This window comes from Melitaea cinxia, chromosome 3, assembly GCF_905220565.1.
Source record: "Melitaea cinxia chromosome 3, ilMelCinx1.1, whole genome shotgun sequence".
Classification (NCBI taxonomy): Eukaryota; Metazoa; Arthropoda; class Insecta; order Lepidoptera; family Nymphalidae; genus Melitaea; species Melitaea cinxia.
The window spans coordinates 10,099,809-10,120,885 of record NC_059396.1 but is presented as its reverse complement, the minus strand read 5'-3'; the positions used below and the strand labels follow the sequence as shown (position 1 = coordinate 10,120,885).

At 31.8% G+C, this 21,077-nt stretch overlaps 1 protein-coding gene across 1 annotated transcript; it reads left to right on the top strand.

Moving 5' to 3' along the window:
• Window positions 1-1,686: 1,686 nt before the first annotated feature.
• LOC123669778 lies at window positions 1,687-16,702 on the top strand. The gene is made up of 9 exons (XM_045603369.1): window positions 1,687-2,946; window positions 3,531-3,678; window positions 4,904-5,132; window positions 5,852-5,948; window positions 6,610-6,742; window positions 11,504-11,721; window positions 15,894-16,155; window positions 16,232-16,307; window positions 16,448-16,702. Exons 1-9 carry the CDS (start codon window positions 1,687-1,689, stop codon window positions 16,677-16,679), a joined length of 2,655 nt encoding a protein of 884 aa, XP_045459325.1. The 3' UTR covers window positions 16,680-16,702.
• Window positions 16,703-21,077: the final 4,375 nt, after the last annotated feature.

Here is a 21,077-nt window from a genome sequence, read left to right as displayed (position 1 = left end):
ATTTATTAATTTTTAATGAGTAGTCCAGAACTAGAATTTGATGTTTCCAGCTTCAAAAATGACGACCATATAAACTTTCAACCCCTATTCCACCCCTGCAAGGGTAGACCAATTTTGAAATACGCGTTTATTCATCTTTAATCACTAGTGCAAAAACAAAAGGTTTCATGCTTGTAATTTAAAAAGTAACGGATTTGTCATATAAACTTTTAACCCATTTTTGATCCCTTATTTAGAAAAATAACTTTTCAAAATATATTCTAAGTGGATATCTATCAATTATTAACCATCTCCTTGCCAAATTTCATGCTTGTAGCACAAAAAATTAAGGACTTTCATACATTATTGCACGAGCCTTTAGACTACTTTAATCCGGTCCTGTTATAAAGTCCGTTCTTAGCGGACTTTTACTAACCATAAACTACCTCTAAGTTAAATTTCAAGTTTGTAGCAAAAATGAGAGACTTTTAAACGAACTTGTGAGAACCCTTACCAACTTTTATCTGGCCCTATCGAAAAATCCGTTCTTAGTTTACTTGCTTCAAAAATGAAAAACTTTTGTAAAAACTAGTGAGAGCCCTTAGACCTCTTTAATGTAGCCCTAGTCTTGAAATCCGTTCTTGGGTGACGTCTACTAATTACAAACTACTTCTCCGCCAAATTTCATTTTTATGCGTCAGCGGTTTTTGATATTTCGTGATGAGTGTATGGGACTCAACGATTATACATATATATATATATATATATATATATATATATATATATATATATATATATATATATATATATATATAGACTAGCTGACCTGCAACGTTGACTGCCCGCAAACGTTGTTTTGCCATATATGTTATTAACCGCCGTAATCCCCCCCCCCCCCTTATAACTTAGGATTATGAAAAATAAATGATGGCCGATTCTCAGATCTACCCGATATGCATACAAAATTTCATAAAAATCGGTCCAGCCGTTTCGGAGTAGTATTGTAACTAACACTGTGACATTTTATATTTTATATATAAGATTAGAGGAACAGATAAAAGAAAATTTCGTGAGAAATCCCTTGTGTTTGTGTTTGATGTTACAAAAATATTATAGTAGAATCCACACTTTAGTCCCAAATCCCGCTCCTAAAATATTAAAAAGATAATTTATGCTAAAATAATAATCTAACGTATTGTGTAATATTGTATACAAGTACTAATATCCATTGTACAGTTGCCTTGTATAGGGGATCTTCGCTGCCCTGTCTTTCAGCGTATTCAGCATATGAATTTGTTTATATTTCTTGAATAAACAATCCAAAACCCAGTCAGCGCATGCAGAGTATTTTTCAGTCGGGTAATATAAAAATATTACATATAATAGTGCATTATGTCTACTTGAATATCAGATCCGCTCTCTACGAACATGTTTCTAATAACAGACTTGATTTTAATATTCATTTTACTTTATTCTTACAATACTGAAAAGATATATATATTTAACATTTATAGTTATATCATAAAAATTATTTATTTTTAATAATCTCATAATTATTTTATTCACACATCAGATATAAGTATTTTATTCAGACGAAATAAATTTTAAAACTAACAGCAACATTACATTTTAAATAATTTTTCATAATTATCGTTTATTTAATTTTTAGAATGTCGACGTTGAAGTAGACGATCATCTACGACAATCATGATTAATTTTGACGGTTATAAGCGTCCATCACCCTCACCGTCACGATGCTCCGTTCGCAGTGATAGTAGAGTCTTCCGACAACCTCGTGTGATTCAAGTGAATCGTGATGCAGCTACCATGATGGATGAGGAAGCTATTGTATGCCCTGGGACCACAGCAGAGGCGGGCTGCCCGTCTGACTTCGAAACTCACGTTAACCAACATGGTGCTCATTTTCGATCACGAACATTCAGTGATGGCTTTATTAGAAACACTAGTCTAGAATTGTTACTTGGCGTGGATTGTGAAGCTTGTTTAGAGCTTGCTTCGCAGAGACAGTGTATTAATGAGCCAATATCCGAGCAAGATTTCGACTTGGTGTGCAACTGTAATGTTCGTCAAAATAATTACTTAAATTGCTACCGAGACTACATCAAGCAACGTGGACACACTCTCAATATTTATGATATAGAAAGGATCAAAAGAGATACAGGTCGCAATAGTCTTGCGGTAGGTTCACATCGCAGCCTCGACAGGAAACATTATAAAAGTAAAACTATAGGTGTATCGAGCTACATCTCAAAACAGTTCATCTCGTATGACCCAACAAATACACTTGTTCAAAAAATAAAAAGAAAGTTGTCTAATTTAAAGAAAATGAAAGGCGATTCTATAGCAAGAAAGCCTCAAAATTCACTTCAACTAGCTGAAATGGCATCAAGTTCATGTAACTCTCTCAAAAAGCCATCAACATTGTCTCTTGTTGATAAATCTCATAAGAAAATGGACAGTCAAAATTGTATCTTCTCATCATCAAGTATACAGTCGAAAGAGGACTTGAAACACAATATAAAAACGTATGAAAATTTTTCCTCAAATATTGACCAATATTTCGATCGTCTTCGAAGTAATAACACCGAAAATACCTCCCAAAAATTTAATAAAACGAGAAATTACGAAAACGATGAATTACTATCACGAAATTCACCAGTGATTAAGTTTTCAACACTCGACAATCGGAGTCGATGCCGAAGTATAAAAAGACAGTTGTCGTGTAACGATTTTCCAAGCGACCGATATAGAGACAGAGTGGTGGACTCGTGGCCGCAAGATGAAAATGATTTTGTTTCCAGAAACTCACGAAATGATATAGATGATACGCAAACATTCATAGAAGTTGACAAAGTAGTAAGACCTAATCCACGAACTGCTCATGCACACTGTACTTGTAATTCTGGACATGATAATAGAGTTCCCTCAATCTTCTATGACACACGCGTAAGTAATATATATATATATATATTTAATTATTTGTTAACTTTTTAAATGTCTATTCACAGACTAAACGTCAGTTTGTTAGCGTGATTACGTAAATATGCAATTACCTATGCAATTACCTATGTAACGCATTGTAGCTATTTATAAAATAAATACATAAATATAAGTATTAGCGCGGTTGAAAATTCCTTAGCTATTTTCGGACGTTTACATATTGGAACTAAAATATTACAATACCTTTATAACTGTAGGTCAACTTAGTAATAAATCATGTTAAAAGAATACTTCTACTATAATAAGGTAAACTTCGCAATGCTTACTTCGATAGGATGAAATAAAATGTTCTGGAATCTCTACTTCATCCAAATTCTTCAACTTCAAAAAAAAGGAGGAGGTTCCTAATTCGACTGTATTTTTATATTACCTCAGAATTTTTTATATTCTGTGTATCTCGTGATTCGACTTGCGACTTGTGGTGATAAGACTTACTACTTGGTCGTATCTGTGAATTAGGGCATTTAAACACAAGCACATGGTTTTAAATAAATTTATTTATATCTTATGTAAATGTATAATATGTATAGGGTAAGAAACGCACAACACCAGCTCCTGACGTAACAGACAGATCGGGTCGCGGGCCGGCGTGCAGCGCCTGCAAGCCCGCCCAATGGTTACCTACGACTGCAACATCCACAACGAGTCACAGTTCTACTGCTACAGCTAACTCTTCACGTGAGATTGAAATGTATTATACTAAAATCGATCGATTTAGTCATTAGCATCCTACTGCTGGGCATAGGCTTCTTTTTCCATATACCAGAAGGATTGGAGCTTAATCCACGGCGGGTTGGTGGATATGTTCCTGTTATTACTGTGAGTAACGTTCACTATCAGTTGTCTATGATAGCCACCAACACGATGGGAAGTACACGGGCTGAGACCCAGACCGAAAATAAATATTTGTACAAATACAAATATTCATTCCGAGCGAGAATCGAACCCGCGACCGCAGGTGTGCCGGCGTAAACGCAGCACGCGCATGGTACGCCATAGCGATAGTCATATACTAAAATATCTATAGCAAAACTTTTTAAAAATCATTGGGCATGTAGATGTCGAATCCAACGCGTTATATTTTCATTTCCTTTCTAGCATTTTATATCATTTAAAAAGAAATTCTTACAGTCGATATGATAAAATAATCTATGTTACACAAAAAACGATTTTCGCTGTCACAATTTTTTTTTTCGTTTCGCTTTTTTGTAATAAAACTTTGAGAATGTATCGAATTGTTTCCTTGGGTTAATTGATTTTAAAAGATTAAAAAAAATAAAACAATATAAAAATGGCAGAAACTAATTTTTTGATTTTCTTTTATTCATGTCCTATACTGGTTCATATTAAAACTAGCTAGATACAAACATTACAAAAATTAAATACAAGTTACACACCTACAAAATAAATCATAAATCTTGTTATCTTATTATAACGTCTGCAACTTCAAACTAAAACGAGCGAAGAATGTTGTTTGACAAGTAGATTATCGGAGAGTTTCTGACAAAGACTATTAACTGTTGATCTAAATCGCTTTGATATATGCGCTGCATATTACAATCGACCATAAGCGAATTATGTAATAGTTTCGATATTTGCCTATTGTATTAAATTATGTTTCAAAAAACTAATTAAAATAGAGAGTAGTAATAAATTAGATTGCATCTGTCTTGACTATTTCCATAAAAAAAATGTAATATAAACATTTTAATCGCGCGAGATCAAATCATAACACTGCTGAATTTTAAAGTTCATCCATATTTGATTTTAAAATTCATATTGTTCTTTAAAGGGATATTTACGTGGTGTTACAGTAAAGTATAGTACTCAAAATATTGTTATTTTTTAACTAACTTGAAGTATATCTACTACCTCACTTGGAATCTTTAATTTTTTGTCAAAGGTTTGTCTGCATGGCACCGTCGTTGGTGTTGTGTTGCCATATTGGTGCTAGTCGCTGGCACGGCCTGCGTAGCTGGTCCTCTTGCACTGCGAGCCCCACCCGGCGCACCTCTACACGAGCGTCTTCGCCTTGCAGAACGTCTTTTACATGACACTCCCCTTATTGATGGACATAATGATTTACCGTGGAATATAAGAAAGTTTTTACATAATAAAATAAAAGATTTCAGGTAATATAGCTAACATCTTTGCTTACACCTTTCATTTTGAATATAAAATGTGTTAATAAACTGGCGTTGTTCCATTTAACTGCGATATCAGAATCGATATTGTATTCTAAATATGCAACTTATTTGCCTCAATGCTTTAAAAAAAATATTAAATAATTATTATTTATATCTAAAATTACCGTTGTGTGTAGGTAAATGGAGTGTCAATGACCGAGTCTCCTGAGTTTTACAGTTAACTTAGTTATTTATAGCCAATTTTTCCATGTCTTCTCAACATTATAACAATTTTTTTGATTTTAATGGTACGTAGTAGTGAGCACTTACTACTGCTTCATTTTTTTACGTATAACTTCAGCTATGGTATGCCTCCAGTCTCCTATCATATGGCCTTTAACCGAAGGACGCCAGTTTAATAACACGTTGTATAAGATATAAACCTAGTTCTTAATAATAAAGTAAAATAACCATATTTTAAATTAAATTAATGGCTTGCTCGTTGGTGAATTTTATAGTGACGGATTCCCGCTCCAAGTCCAGGTGTGATTGTCATGTTGTTTGTATATTTTGTGCTATAATTTATTTCAAAATACACAAATATGTACGATCATATCCCTGGGCTGTTATCTAAAACACGACCATAATGATTCCTTACTTTACCTTAAGTGAATACACAATATATTAAACATATTTATTTACTTAATGAATACACAATGTTTTAGATTCGATGAAGATTTACGCACGATATCTCCCTGGGCAACGAGCTCTTGGAGTCACACCGACTTGCCTCGCTTAAAACAGGGTCGAATTTCTGCGCAAGTGAGTAACAAATTAAAATTCTCGTCTCATAATAAGAATAGAGTGCTACCTAAACCCAAGTGAAATTATTATTATATTCTCAGAATTTAATTTAAATCCCTATTATAAAAGCTATCGTTTAATTTCATTAAGGTAAATTAATAAATGACATGTACCAATACTTCTATTTTCACTGTGCCTGCTTTTATTGTTCATTCTTTTAAAAATGTTAACGTATTTTGATAACAATTAAAAAAAAAGAGTGTTGAGAAAAAAATAATCTAAAAATTGAAACAACTTACGACATCTTAAAACTTCAGGGACTGAATAAAGCTTGTGTTTTTGAATACTTTCTTTCAAGCGGTAGCTATCTCACGTTTCCTATTACATGTCACTGAGCTCAAAGAATGCGCATTTATATTCCACAAGCGATCGTGGAATGCAATTCGTGCATGACATTAAATCAACTGCCAGTTATAACGTAATATATCTTAGCTCGATACTTATATCTTATCCTTATCATACTTAAGCACTGTATCGTATAAAGTTATCACATAAAATTATTCATAATACCCACTTTTAAATACTACTTTCAAAACAACATTAAAAACACTTAAATAATATTAACATGAAAGCAGTAAATTATATCAATGTTACATGCAGCATTATTTTTTCTTATCAGTTTTGGGCCGCATACGTACCTTGCGACGCACAATATCGAGATGCAGTACAATTGACCTTCGAACAAATAGACTTAATTCAGAGGCTGACGGAAAAATATCACCCGCAACTAACATTTTGTACCTCCGCTGATGGTAAATATGTTTTTCAACTATAAATAAAAATTCATATTCTGTATTCACAGTAAAAAATATTTTATAGGTTTTGCTAAAACAGTTAGTGCTTTGATTAAGAGATCATTTAGTCCGAAATGATTTATCCCTAGTTAAAGTTTTAATTTAATACTACATAAGCTTTTTTAGCTTAAAAAATCCTTAAAGTTAAGTAAGTTAAAGTGTATTAATAGTGGAATCTACAGTACTACTCTGCATTTTGTGAAGCCTGTAAGCTGCTTGACCATTAAACATATTTTTTTATGCCCAGTAGAAATGTAACTGCAAATTTCCGCTGATGAAGTTTGCTAAAAATGAATACTCCGTTAACAAAATTCGCCTTCAAGAGACTTGTATTACGACGTGATGGTAGCGAATCATTACATATTATAAAACAAAATCGCTTCCTGCTGTCTGTATGCTTAAATCGTTAAAACTACGCAACGGATTTTGATACAGTTTTCTTTAGTAAATAGAGTGACTCCAGTGGAAGGTTTATATGTATAATACATGCATAATATAATAGAAGAACACTGATAGTTTTTGCAACCATTCAAAACCAGGGCGGGTCGCTAGTTAACAATAAATTTACTCATACGCTCAAGCATTTTCACTAATATATTGTTTATAATTCAGTAGCATTGGACGTTACCGACGCAAAGCGAAAAATATATATGTATTAGCTGGTATCTTGATTCCCTGACTAGATGTAGCCAAGAACCGTTAAAAACAATGCAAACAAGAATCGTCAATATTTATTGAAACAAAAACCTAAAATGAATTGAATCCAAGTCGTCTAATGTCTATAAAAAAGGGAATGAAAGACGTTCCTAAAAACTATAGGTGATGTAAAAATTTCGACCTAGCTATGTGTGTAAATAAGTTAGAGAAATATTATATGTAAACACTACAAAAACTTAATACTCACTTTCATATAGATTAAGATAATTTTATCTAATCTGGAAACTAAACACTTATAGGAGTAGACGAGTATACTCCATAATACCCATATTGAATATATGAGAAAATAGTAAGATTAGTAAATCAATAATAGTCTGATTTAGTTGCTTAACGTATTACCTATTAAAGCTTAACGAGATTCACAGCATTGAAATGCGAGTGCTAAGTTGAGCTGATAGCAAGATATTAATGAGCTAACTCCGAAAATATTACACATGCGGATCGTTTAAAGTAACATCAAACACTACTATGAGTATATGCTAAAAATCAAAGCTATGGTTTGTCATGTAATCATAAAGATGACGTGACTAAAAAGGATCTTAAAGTTATAACTCAGGAAAGGAGATGCTTAGGTAATCTCCACACAGCTTGGAAAAGAAGACCGTTAAGACTGTAGGACAAATTAAGGAAGATTCGTCTTAAAGAATTAGAATAAGCATAAGCGTAAGCATTGGTTTAACGCAAAACAGAAGAGAATGACGTAATTTTAAGGAGGTCCGACATCAAGTGATGTAGATTAAACGCTAGGATGATGATGAAAGCCTTATTTGTTTAATATATCAAATAATATAATATTAATAATAATAATAATTTATTTCAGAAATAAATCCATATTCAAAATTAAATTAAATCCTAAGTCCAAATACTTTCATTGCAATCACTTCTCATAATAAAAATATTATGTTTGACCCTGTTCAGTAAATGTTCAAAAGATTCAATGTTTAAGAATTCTTTGTATACATCTTCACAAACTTATTTATATTCCTACATTTGCTCGTTTTCTGTAGGTATTAATTTGTATTCCGTATTGAAGCCCATAAATAACTTAACGAATTAGCTGTCACTGTCGGGTTACTTTCTTTAATGACAGAAGATATTGGCTCATTATTCATTGTGTTCTTTGGATTTCCTTAACGAAAAGTAAGTTTGCTATATTTCACAAGTAACGCTACTTTACTACTATTACAAATATATTTTTACTGCCTGTACAGGAGTTTCTAAATATTACTTGAATAATTACGGTTAATTCCCTACTTCTTGCAAACATGTATTCAAAAATTATACAATAAACGAGTCTATAAAGAAATTTCAAATTCATTGATAAATTCATATACGACTAATAAATACTATGTACTATTAATTTGTCATTGCTTTACTTTTCTCCTTGGAGTTTCGCTAAAAGTTTTTACGTTATTTGGATTAGCATATAAAAGGCTTTTTAACTCTTAAAAAATCTAAACTGAATTAATTTTATCGTCTTGAATTTTGCCTTAGCAAAATTGTATTTTTTTCTCTTCTGAATAGTCATTAGTGTTACGATAAATCAAGCTGCCAGCGCAGAATGCTTTTGTACATTACAGTTAAACAATGGTTTGAAAAAACTATTGTAATCGTAATATTTGATTCAGTTTTTTATTATTTACAATAATTATATATATATATATATATACACACACACATATATATATAGGTAACTACATAAAATTATATACACATAAAGATTATATATGGGTATATAATATGATTTATGTATTTATTATGATTTTTGATAGTTATTCTCGTATTTTCTTTTTGCGTTTTAAATTAATTTTAATCAAAATTCCTTTTTCACATACATAAAAAACGCCCTTCCTATGTGCCAAACTCATCTTTTGTACAATATAATCTATTATTATATAATAAAGAAACAAAATAATAAATATTTGGTTTTCATATATATATTCCATTCATAGGAGTAAAAAATACTTATTTATTTATTTATTTACGCTTTCGCACACCAATACAAGGCTTTAACAGCATTACAAATGATATATAAAAATAGGATTTGCATCAGTTGCAACAGCGATCGCTTCCAGGCAACCTTTGGGCAGAGGACTAAATGAGTGTGGGATGGGGCGCAAAAATGTTATGTAACATACATATTCATACATACATATACATATACATACGCAAATACATATATATCAATAAAAATAAAAAACTTATCGTGGCTTATTGTGGTTGCCGCAATATGGATGAGTTTTTGCGCTATTTTGTAACCGTGAATTCACCATAATTCACCAGATATCAAACAGCAGTTAAATTAGAGGGTTTTTCATATAAATTAGCGCTGAAGAAGGAAAAGGTGGGTTTTTCAGCCCATAAATACTTAGCGTCTGTTTTTTAGGATGCATGCAGTATGAGTATAATCCATGTTAATTACTTTATAGGAATTAATTAAAAGAAAAAGTCGACTCCATTTCTCCAAGAAGAAAGTTGTTTTCAACAAAGACAATGCAACAGTAAACACACGTATTGTTTCCTTAATAGAATTTTATGAATTGGGCTACCAATTGCTCTCTCATCACCCTATTCAATTTAATGGGCCTCGAGTGACTGTTTTCAAACTTAGAGAATAGGTTGGCGGAAATAAAATTCACTCCAGTGATTAAATTATCATACAAACAAATACTAATAAAAGGAATTCAGGAAATCTTATTTTTGGAAGGGGTAAAAAAAATTAGAGAATCATGAGACGAAATCTCAAGTTAGCCGTGTGGCTACGACAATAAAGAATATAGCCACCCCCTCTCTTCCCGTGTGAGTCGTAAGAGGCGAGTAAGGGATAACACAGTTCCACTACCACCTTGGAATTTAGAAAACCGACTGATGGCGGGATAACCATCTAACTGCTGGCTTAAAAATACACGAGCCGAAGACGGGCAGCAGCGTCTTTGCTACGACTAAGCCAGCCCTGCGGTCACCAACCCGCCTGCTCTAGCGCGGTGATTATGCGCAACACTTGGCACGAACTTGTGGAAGCCTATGTCCAGCAATGACTGGACTGCGATAGGCTGAAGTGATGAGACGAAGTCTATAGAGTTGCAAGGAGACTGTGTTGAGAACTAAAATGATTTTTTGTCATTAAATCTGTATCTTAGTCAAAATGTCACGGATTTCTGGACCGACCTTCGTAGAAAGTAACTACATATTATAACACTAACACACTCCACACACACTCCACAACAGTTCACATAAAACTAAAAATCTACGGAACATATTTCTATGTGGTTTTCACCAATAGTAAAATGATTCCTGAGGATGATTTAGTGTACAATTTTTAAGGTGTTCGAGTAAATTGGTTGAAATATGAAAATAATTATTTAAAATGTCAGAATAAATCAACCCAATGCAGGTTAACAACCAAACAAGTCCGCAATGGGATATATGTGTATCTTTTAAAGATAGGTAAAGTACAATGTGGTGATTGGAAAGCGTTTATACAGATAGAGTTCCAATTTTTGTGAATTTAATTACTTTATTTACCTTAAACATTCCATTAATATTGTGATTAAATCCTTTAAACAAATATTTTAGGAGCTATTAATTAAAAAAAATCACACGAAAGTAAATCAAAACGCAGGTCTCAAACCGATGATTCGCTTGGTTCGAAACTAAAAGTGATCGCTAGTAATTAAATATACAATCTAATAACAAAATTAACAATGAGTGTTTTTTTAATTATATCTAGTTTACAAACAATGTTGTTCTATCTTCATTATAATTAGTATGTTCTATACATTAACGACCAAAATTCATTTAAAGCCCCTTGGATGATGTAGGATTCAAAGAATTTGGGAATGCGTCTGTTATACCGGTTTTGTGAATACTTATTTCACAGAATTTCATTAAAAATGTGTGCTTACTAAGAATTTTAGAGAGAAATTGGACAAATATCTTTGTCCAAAATACAAAATTAAAATATTTGTTACTTGTTAAAATAAAGATACCTAATGTTTGTAGATATACTTACGGCACACGCCAATCACCGGCTATGCTCACTCGTGGGCGTGGAAGGAGGACATGCAATCGGCGGATCGCTAGGCGTGTTGAGGACCTTATACAAAGTTGGTGTTAGGTATCTGACATTGACTTCCACTTGTGATACACCATGGGCTGAATGTGCTTCAGCTGATCGACCCGAACCTGCTCAAAGAGGAGGTTTAACCCCGTTTGGTAAGGTATGTGTTGCAGTAAGATGATAAAATTAAAATTTTCTGCATTTTCGCGATATAAATTTTATTTTATAAATAATATACTAACGTTACATAGTAAATTGTAAGTTATTTTAGATATTAAGAGTGCATATCTACCTGGAAGAGTACGCAAACCAAATAATACAAGGTTATTGCATACACAATAATCAAATTAAAAGACTAAATACAGTTATATAATACAACTAGCTGTGCCCGCGACTTCGTCTGCGTGGAATTCAACAAAAAAGTTATTGTTCAGTTCCCAGAGTTATAAAATAAATGCATCTTTAAAATAAAAATATCCAAAGTTACTCCTTACTATATGAGCTATCTGCTAGTGAAAGTCCCGTCAAAATCGGTTTTGCAGTTTCAGAGATTAGCCGGAACAAAAGGACAGACAGACAGACAGACGTACAAAAATTGTTAAAAATGTTATTTTGGTAAATTTATCGTGTATACATCCATATGAATTTAGTAAAAAGCGGTTATTTTAATATTACAAACAGACACTCCAGTTTTATTTATTTGTATGGATATGGAATTAGCGAATGAGCTATTTAACTAATGAAGTTATGATAATATCTTTGATATGTTCACCAACTTTTTATTGAAAAATAATAAAATCAATAACAATGTTCACGAACCAAAAATATATGCCTAATCCATAATCCACAATAATAATAATAATAATATAAATGTAATGTAAATGTCAGTTTGTTTGTTACACTTTCACGTGAAAACTACTGAACCGATCATCATGAAACTTTGTACACATATTTTTGGAGATATTAGAAGTAATATAGGATACTTTTTACTTTAAAAAAAAATCAATGCGAGGTAAGCGGCGGGTAAAAGCTAGTAATATTATAAATATGAATATAACTTTGTTTGTTACGCTTTCACCCGAAAGCTACTCAACATATCATCATGAATCTTTGTACACATATTCTTGGAGGTATTAGAAGTAACATCATTCATCACAAAACTTTGATGCTAGCCGTGGGTAAAAGCTAGTAATAATAGGGGAGCCCAAGCGGGGATTTCGGATGTAACTCGGGCCCAGCAGTTTAATATGAGGGGAGAATCCTTGTACCCTGTTAGATACTTTTACCCAGTCTGATCCCTCAATATAGTGGTGTGCGTTCAGAGCAGTCGGTCAGATTAGTAAAAAAAAATCCATGTACAAAACAAGTGGGGCACCTCAGATTTAAACAAAATAAGTTCATTACATGCAGAAAACAAAATTACTTTAATAATCTGACGATTTGAACGTGACATAAAAAATATGCGAGTTGCAAAAAAAAATGTTTACCTCGAAATAAAAAATTAAATATATGTTTTATTTTATTTTAAAGAAAATTACTTAAAAATTATATAATTAATATATTCTGCCGATTTCCATAAACTGAAGTATCTAAAATTATAAATAGAGTGTAACTACCGAATATTATGTACTACATACAACAGTAACTACCGAATATTATGTATTTCCCGCACATCTGTCTTCACTCCTCACCCTTTCTTTATAAAATATATTTTTTCTGATGAGTTTTTTTTTTTTTACTTAAAAAAATTAGCAACAAAAATAAAAAATATATTTTTTGTCTAATATATTAAGGGTGGGTATATCACTAGTATATCGAGTTGAAACGTCTGTATAAAAATCTGATGCGCTTGAGTATTTTATTGTAACGATTTTTAATTGTATTTGCAAAAATCAATTAGGTATTTTTGGTCACGCCCATCAGACTTTATAATAGGATACTTTTTAGAGCTCAATTAACACTTCTCTTCAATTACTGACACGCCCGAGAAATTTTTTTTTCAAAATTTCTATCTCTTTATACAGCTTTCCAGAACGAACAATCCGGCAGATTATTATCGCTCTGTAAACAGAAGTTTGTGGACTATATGCGCTATAAAACTCTGACGCGCACCAAAAAGTTTCAACCCTTTTTTAACATTTTTGAAAATCCATACACGCTCCCTCCCCCCCACCACTAAAAGGGTAAACATCACAAGAAGTTATTTTTTTCTATTTAGCATCTAATCTTCACGATCCTATAGGTCTTCAAAAAAATATTTTTATAAAATAATTGTGTTTGCTGGCAAACGAAAAAAAACGACTTCAATTACATCGTCAAGTTCAAATACAACGTAGGTTGACGAAAAAATAGTCAAGTAAATACGCATTATCAAAGATTACTCAAAAAATTGTTTTCAGATCTCAATGAAATTTATATGTGACCACATGATAAACATCGGCTTTCGATTAAATTAAAAATCATCAAAATTGGTACACCCAGTAAAAAGTGATGCGGATTTTCGAGGGTTTCCCTCGATTTCTTTTCTTTATCATGGTACCACACTAAGAATATCTCCTTTCCACCAAAATAAGAATTATCAAAATCAGTTCATAAACGACGAAGCCATCCCCGAACATAAATTATATATATACACGGTCGAATGGAGTAACCTCCTCCTTTTTTGAAGTCGGTTAAAAAATGAAATGAGGTTTGATTATTATTCTGACATAAAAAGTTTCTATGTGTGGATACCTCACATGAATTTAAAATATGATACATAAAATATATAAACAGATCACTTAAGACAATGTAAATAATAATTTATTGTGCAAACGAATTTTGAAAAAATTTACTGACTCAGATTGACGGATTTCATTGGTGAGAGAATTTAAAGTTTGATAAATTTTATAATGTTTGAATTAACATACGTATTTGAGTGACAATTAAGAATTAGCACAAGTAAGTTATTAGTATACGAACGCTTTTTTTTTATTTTTAAAAAATCGAAATTTAATCATGAAAAAATAGCATTCACATTGTGCAAAATTAATAACAAATTCTTAAGTATTTGACATCCGAATAAGTAATGTTCGCTTGTACTACCACTTGATCAGTATATTCTTTAGTGTGATGCCGCTATTGTATTTAGATCACTACTACTTAACCATTATCGAATATCCAGTAGTCGTCGTTGTTTTCAAAATTCACTAATTGTAGCACAATTATAATTAATAGTTAAAATAGAACCTTATGTAGGTAAACAATTTAGAGAAATACATATGTTAAATAGTTTTAAAAAAAATATAATCACCGTATAAATCCGGGGCATGCCGATTGTATAATATAAACAGTTGACCTCTTTTGCAATAAACGACTCTTTACTGTTATTATTATGAGTAAGCACTTAACATTTGAAGTATCAAAGGTATTCGGGGTAATATTACAGCGGGTAATCAAAACAAAACCGTAAAGATTGAGACGTGGAGTAGAGTGAGTGTGCCATAATCATAAACATCCTGTGCCGCTGCAATATTTTGCTTTGTATGAACTTCGGTTTCTTGCGAAGCAGTCCTTTGTTTTACGTACAACGATACTTTTCGTAAAATTTTCTTTTGTTAAAACCACTCACTGCAAGTTAAGCATCATTTTTTGTGGGAAAAATTACTGCTGCAGAATAAGAAACTTAATGAAAACTTTAAAAAGAAAATTCTTAAACAGTTAAATGTAAATGTGTATAACTATTAACGTGAATTAAGAGTTTAGTTAGGGTTTTTGAAACCACTTTAAACTCAAAGACACTTATTTTTATATTCAAACCGGTTGCAGTGAATATAAAGCGACTAATGAGAAGCCTTTTTATGTTTTTTAAGCACTTACTTTGGCTAAAATTTTTCATGTGAATTAGAAAATACCGCTATCAAAGCTTTAATTCTATTTCAATATTTAACAAAATGGTAATATAATAAAACAAATATGATAATTAAAAAAAATTGGATTAACTAGAAAATCATAGGTACGTAAGTACATATACTAATAGGGGATCTTCCAAACCGCGGTTAATTTTTAAATTAACTAATCTATGTTAGTACTATGTATAATTTGTTTTTAAATCACTTTTATAATTCAAAATACTGGTTTAACAAGGAATTTTTGACATAGTATAGTTGTTAGATTGTTAGATATGTATTTTGGCATGTATAATAACCATCAAATAAAAATACTAATTGAATACGCGATATGGTTCTAGGTGCTATTTTCATCTCCCTATATAATCAGTGTGAAATATATTATTAGAATTCTAAAACTCAATAGGTAAAGGTCAAATAGTAAAAATTTATTTTGATTTAACAGGTTGTGATAAAAGAAATGAACAGGCTTGGCATGCTTGTGGACTTGTCTCATGTGTCTGAACGCACGATGCGCGATGCTCTATCAGTGTCGCGAGCACCGGTCCTCTTTTCACATTCATCAGCGCGCGCCATATGTAACGTCACTCGCAACGTGCCTGACAGCGTGTTACGATTATTGGCAGTCAATAAAGGCCTTATAATGGTTAACTTTTACACATCGTTTCTCACATGCAAGGATACTGCGACCGTTCAAGATGCGATAGGTAATATTTTCACTGTCATTCATTAGGTACGATTAAAATTTTAAAACGAGTACATATAGTATCTTTTTAATTCCAGAACACATAAATCATATTCGTGACATTGCTGGTGTCGATAGCGTAGGTTTGGGCGCAGGATATGACGGAATTAATTAGTAAGTACAGTTTGTCTTTTCTTCATATTAATTTCTGTGTGTGCACTCTCACAGTGATGAGTAATTTTTGTGTTGTTATGTATTCATTTTAATTCAACACAATGAAAACATTCTAAAGCATTTCTCATTTTTATTAATAGTACACCGCAAGGCTTAGAAGACGTTTCCTCATATCCCCTTTTATTCGCTGAATTAATGGAGGATGGTTGGAGTATAGAAGATCTTAAAAAATTGGCTGGCCAAAATCTTTTACGAGTCTTAAGTGCTGCAGAACGCGTGGCTCAGGAGCTAGCGGCTGCTAATGTAACTCCCTATGAAGAAGTTGCCCCACGCACTTTTGATGTTCATAATTGTTCCAGCCAAGACGTCTAAATATAAAAGGATTATGCATAAAATTTATTTTTATTTATGTTTTCATGCTATGGACGAAGTGATTTTTTTAACTATATTGATGACACATCGCGTCCCTTTTGACAAAACCTTTCTAACCTCTAATTAAATAAAATTGAAGTCCCTTACTCTTAACAAACATTTTTTTTAATTGAGCCTGTATTTACGCCAAATAAGAAATTCGTTAGCATAATTATGATTATATATTAGTTTATTTGTAAATTGTTTGGTATTCAGTATTAAAGTGCAATTTGTAAATATAGTAAATATATATTGTTTATAAAAAAATATCTATTGTTTTTATACCTATGCTCGTCGTCCATAGCATTAATTTGTATATTACAACATTATTTTTATCTAATTTTAAAATGTTGTCATTTCTTTCTTTTTTTTTACAAGAAAAATTATTTAATAAGTAATAGGTAGTAATAAGCTCAAAAAACAGACTAACTTGTAACATTGAACACTTGTTTGAAAAATACCCGATATATCTGTAAGGATTTAAGAAAATGAAAAGAAGTAAAATATTTGAAGCCAATGGACTGATATCGTGTCTGAAACTTGCGAACGTAAATGAAAAAAAAATATAGATGTGCTTTATGTATTTGAAATATTAGGATTACATATTATGAATATCAATTATATCCCAAGCTTTAATACATTATTATATAATATATATTTCGATGATGTAGTCTTCTTCCCAGTGTTAGTTAAAAATTTTAATCGATCTACGAAAATTTTAAACTAATAATATACAACATCGTTTTAAGTACCATAGTAATATGATACAAATAATGTTAAAATATATTATATTATACCTTAATTATGTCGTAACTTACAGTAACGTCTACTTTTTCATTATAATATATACATATTGCTCATCACAAGAATTGTCACATTCATGAATTATCACAAGCCCACAACAAAAAAGTTCTCTGTACCTTTGACCAGAATATATTTCGATGCGCAGAATCCGAATTTGGGGTCCCCAATTTTGAGTATATTCCTAAAAACCATAAATGACTTAATTTGAATGTTGATGGCAAAAAAATGCATTTATGCAAATGAATTTGTTTTTGAACTAGCCACAGATTGTTTTAGATACTACGTATGAACTAGCACAAATATGTTTCTTATGTCTTTCAATGTACTGAACCCAAATTCGTTGTTAAGTTAATTTAGTTAGCCCTCTAAATTTAGAGTAAATTGCAAAAAAAACCTCTAAAAAAACCTAAAATGAAAGGCAAACAAAAAAAATCTCGATCTAAGTAAAGTATATTTCTTATGTATTTCGATGCACTAAATCTGAACCTTAAATTAATTTAGCCGGAAGGCCCTTTTTTGTTTTTGTTTACTTGTTTTTTTTTTTTTTTTTTTTTTTTTTGACCCAGAGCAAACCTCTTACCCGCCCTCTTACCGGGTACCCGCAGCCCGGAGGAGCCGCAAGGTATTGTTCTGACTCGCACAGACTAAAACTTCTGGGGTGTTCCGCCGACGCGCCTTTGGCGGGATCACGACGCTATAGAACTTCCGCAACCCCGCCAGCGCTTGCTCTTGCGGGCCATCCGTGGTGCAGAGCATCTCCGAAGGCGCACTTGAACACATAAAGTGCGCGTTCCTCCTCAGAGCCGATTAGCGCGGACAACGCGAGTACATTGCAAGAGTTTATTAAAAGAGTATAAAATAAGTTTATACATTGAACATACAAAACGTACTTGTTGTGTTGTAAAAATAATTTGTTCTGCTTAAAAGCATGCCACTTCTGACGGTTTTTTGGAATTTACTCAAAATTAAAGAGTGTAGCGACCAAACGGACCCCATTTTTAAATTCAGCACATCAAAATACAAAACCCTAGATGGGTCGGTTCAAAGGTACAAAATACTTATTTTGTGGACCAGTATTATCTACAAACAATTTCACCAGCAATGCATAAGACATTGAGTATTTTACTAGTATTCTATTACGTAATGGTGCTACGTCTAATATCTTATCACCATAAAAATGAAGGTATAAAATAGTATTTCTGGCATTTTCGTAAATAAAGTACTGTGATAAAGTACCTTTTAAAAAATTAACAAACTTAACTGAAAAATAATTAATAGAGGCATTTGTTTACCTGCTAACCAATTAACTTGTTATTAAAGTTACGCCTAAACTAAGGATTTTTTTTTTTTATTCTAGAAACGTTTTTCTACGAGGAGATTCTAGGTCGCTTTGAATAAAAAAATATGTAAATTACATAATATACATGTAAGATAACTCGTGGAATAAATTGCTTCAAATAAAAATATAAAATAAAAAGCGTTGATAAAATTTTGCGAAAGTTTTTAATATAAGTAGGTACAGTTAGTTAAGGAAATGCCAAATGCATTATTTAATTTATACATATGTTATTTTAAGTATTATCACATTAAAATATTTTATAACGAAAATTATTATTGTTATTGAATAAATTTTAATAGCTTTATTTAAAACGACCAACATAGTGTGAACCATAGATTTAGACACCTATAGTATAAGACTTTGAAATGTTTTTATTTATATTTGTCATGTAATAAGAAAAATCTTTTGTACCTTCCTATCTAAATGCAATATTAGTGTACGTATTTGTTACTAAATTAATCTTAATCTTGTTTTTTATTATTTTTGATAAAACAATTTATAACATATCCATTTGTTTTAGCATTTTAGAGATAAATAGATGCATTTACGTGTAGGTAACCTTTCAAACATATCTTTTTCTAGTCAATAACCGATCTCAAATTAATATTTCACTTTTATAAAGTTAAAAACACGTTTTTCGTTACTTATCTCATATTGCTTTGTTTTCTAATAAAAACCGCATAAAAAATCTTCATACCTTACTTCGTGAAAACCTAAGTAACTGTTAATTAAATACATTTATAATGTTTTGAAATGATTTAGTTATATTTCTTTGAGTATTAAATTAGCTGTATTCTTGAGTATTAAAAAATTCCAGTACTACATCCGAACCCACAGAAATCGAACTTAATTTTTTATCAGTTCATTTATTTGTAGTTTATCTAATTTACAAGCTCTTATACCAAAAAAGATAGATGTTAAATATTCAGAGTACGTATTAGGCGTATTGTGAAGAAATTTTGTAAACTTATTTTATAGATTGATAATAATGCAAGTATTAATAAAAAGTTTTAAATTTTTGTATTGATAGAATTCAAAACTGTTTTTACTGATATCATTTTCAGTAGATAGAAAATGTCCCGTAGATGTTAATTCAAAAGTCAAAATTGTGTATGTATCTAAAATAAGTTTAATTGGACTTTTTTTTCAATAAATATTTAAACAAATGGTGTTTTAATAAATAATAAAATGTAATATGTCGAAAAGTACCTATATTGCAAATTTTGGAATTTACTCTTAAAAAACGATTTACGATAAAACGATATAACCCGTGCTGAAAGAGTATGAGGAGTGAAATCATTTAAAACAGTAACTCTAAGCACCTGAACTGATTATGAGACCTGTCCTGAGGGTAACATTTAACGCGCAGCATCGCTGACGAGAGAGAGAAAAATAATATATTTTTAATCGACATTTATGCTCACTTCTCATTAAATGAAAAATCTGAACATAGCTTTGTCGACTTTTACTATTAAAGTGAAGGTCATCATAATCACTCATCACTTCAGCCTATCGCAGTCCACTGCTGGACAAGGGCCTCCACAAGTTCGCACCAAAAATGGCGTGAACTCATGTGTGTTGCCCATAGTCACCACGCTGGGTGGGGGGGTTAGCTTTGTCGCACCAAAGAAGATGCTGTACGTCTTCGGCTTATGTATTTCAAAGCCAGCAGTTGGATGGTTATCCCGCCATTGGTCGGCTTTTTAAGTTCCAAGGTGGTAGTAGAACTGTGTTATCCCTTAGTCACCTCTTGCGACACCCACGGGAAGAGAGGGTGTGGCTACATTCCTTACTGCCGTAACCACACAGCAGATTGATAAAATTGTTAAATTCATATACGACTAAAACTATGTAGTATTAATTTGTCATTGCCTAACTCTTAGAAGCAATCGATTGTACACACATAATGATTAGAAAACTTTCTGAGGATGTAACAGATTATTGTAATCGGAAAAAGTATTTCTCTATAACTCTTCAAGCAGTAGTTGATTCTAATATAAAGTTTACTAATATTTTTTGTGGTTAGCCAGGATATTTACATGATGCCAGAGTTTTAAGGCTAGTTTACATTTTGATTAGTGCGAATGCAGGTGTTTAGCGCAGGTGTTTAGTGATTAGTACCAAAGACGTGTGGACTGCAACTGGTTAGTGCGAGTGATTAGTAATCAGCGTAGTCAAGTGAATAGTAGCGTGTTCTATTTTTTGTGAGTATCTCC

Coding starts and splice junctions, on each gene's coding strand:
- LOC123669778 (XM_045603369.1), top strand. CDS start 1,687: ATGATTAATTTTGACGGTTATAAGCGTCCATCACCCTCACCGTCACGA. Junction 11,722..15,893: donor GTTTAACCCCGTTTGGTAAG/GTATGTGTTGCA, acceptor TTGATTTAACAG/GTTGTGATAAAAGAAATGAA. Junction 16,156..16,231: donor GACCGTTCAAGATGCGATAG/GTAATATTTTCA, acceptor TTTTAATTCCAG/AACACATAAATCATATTCGT.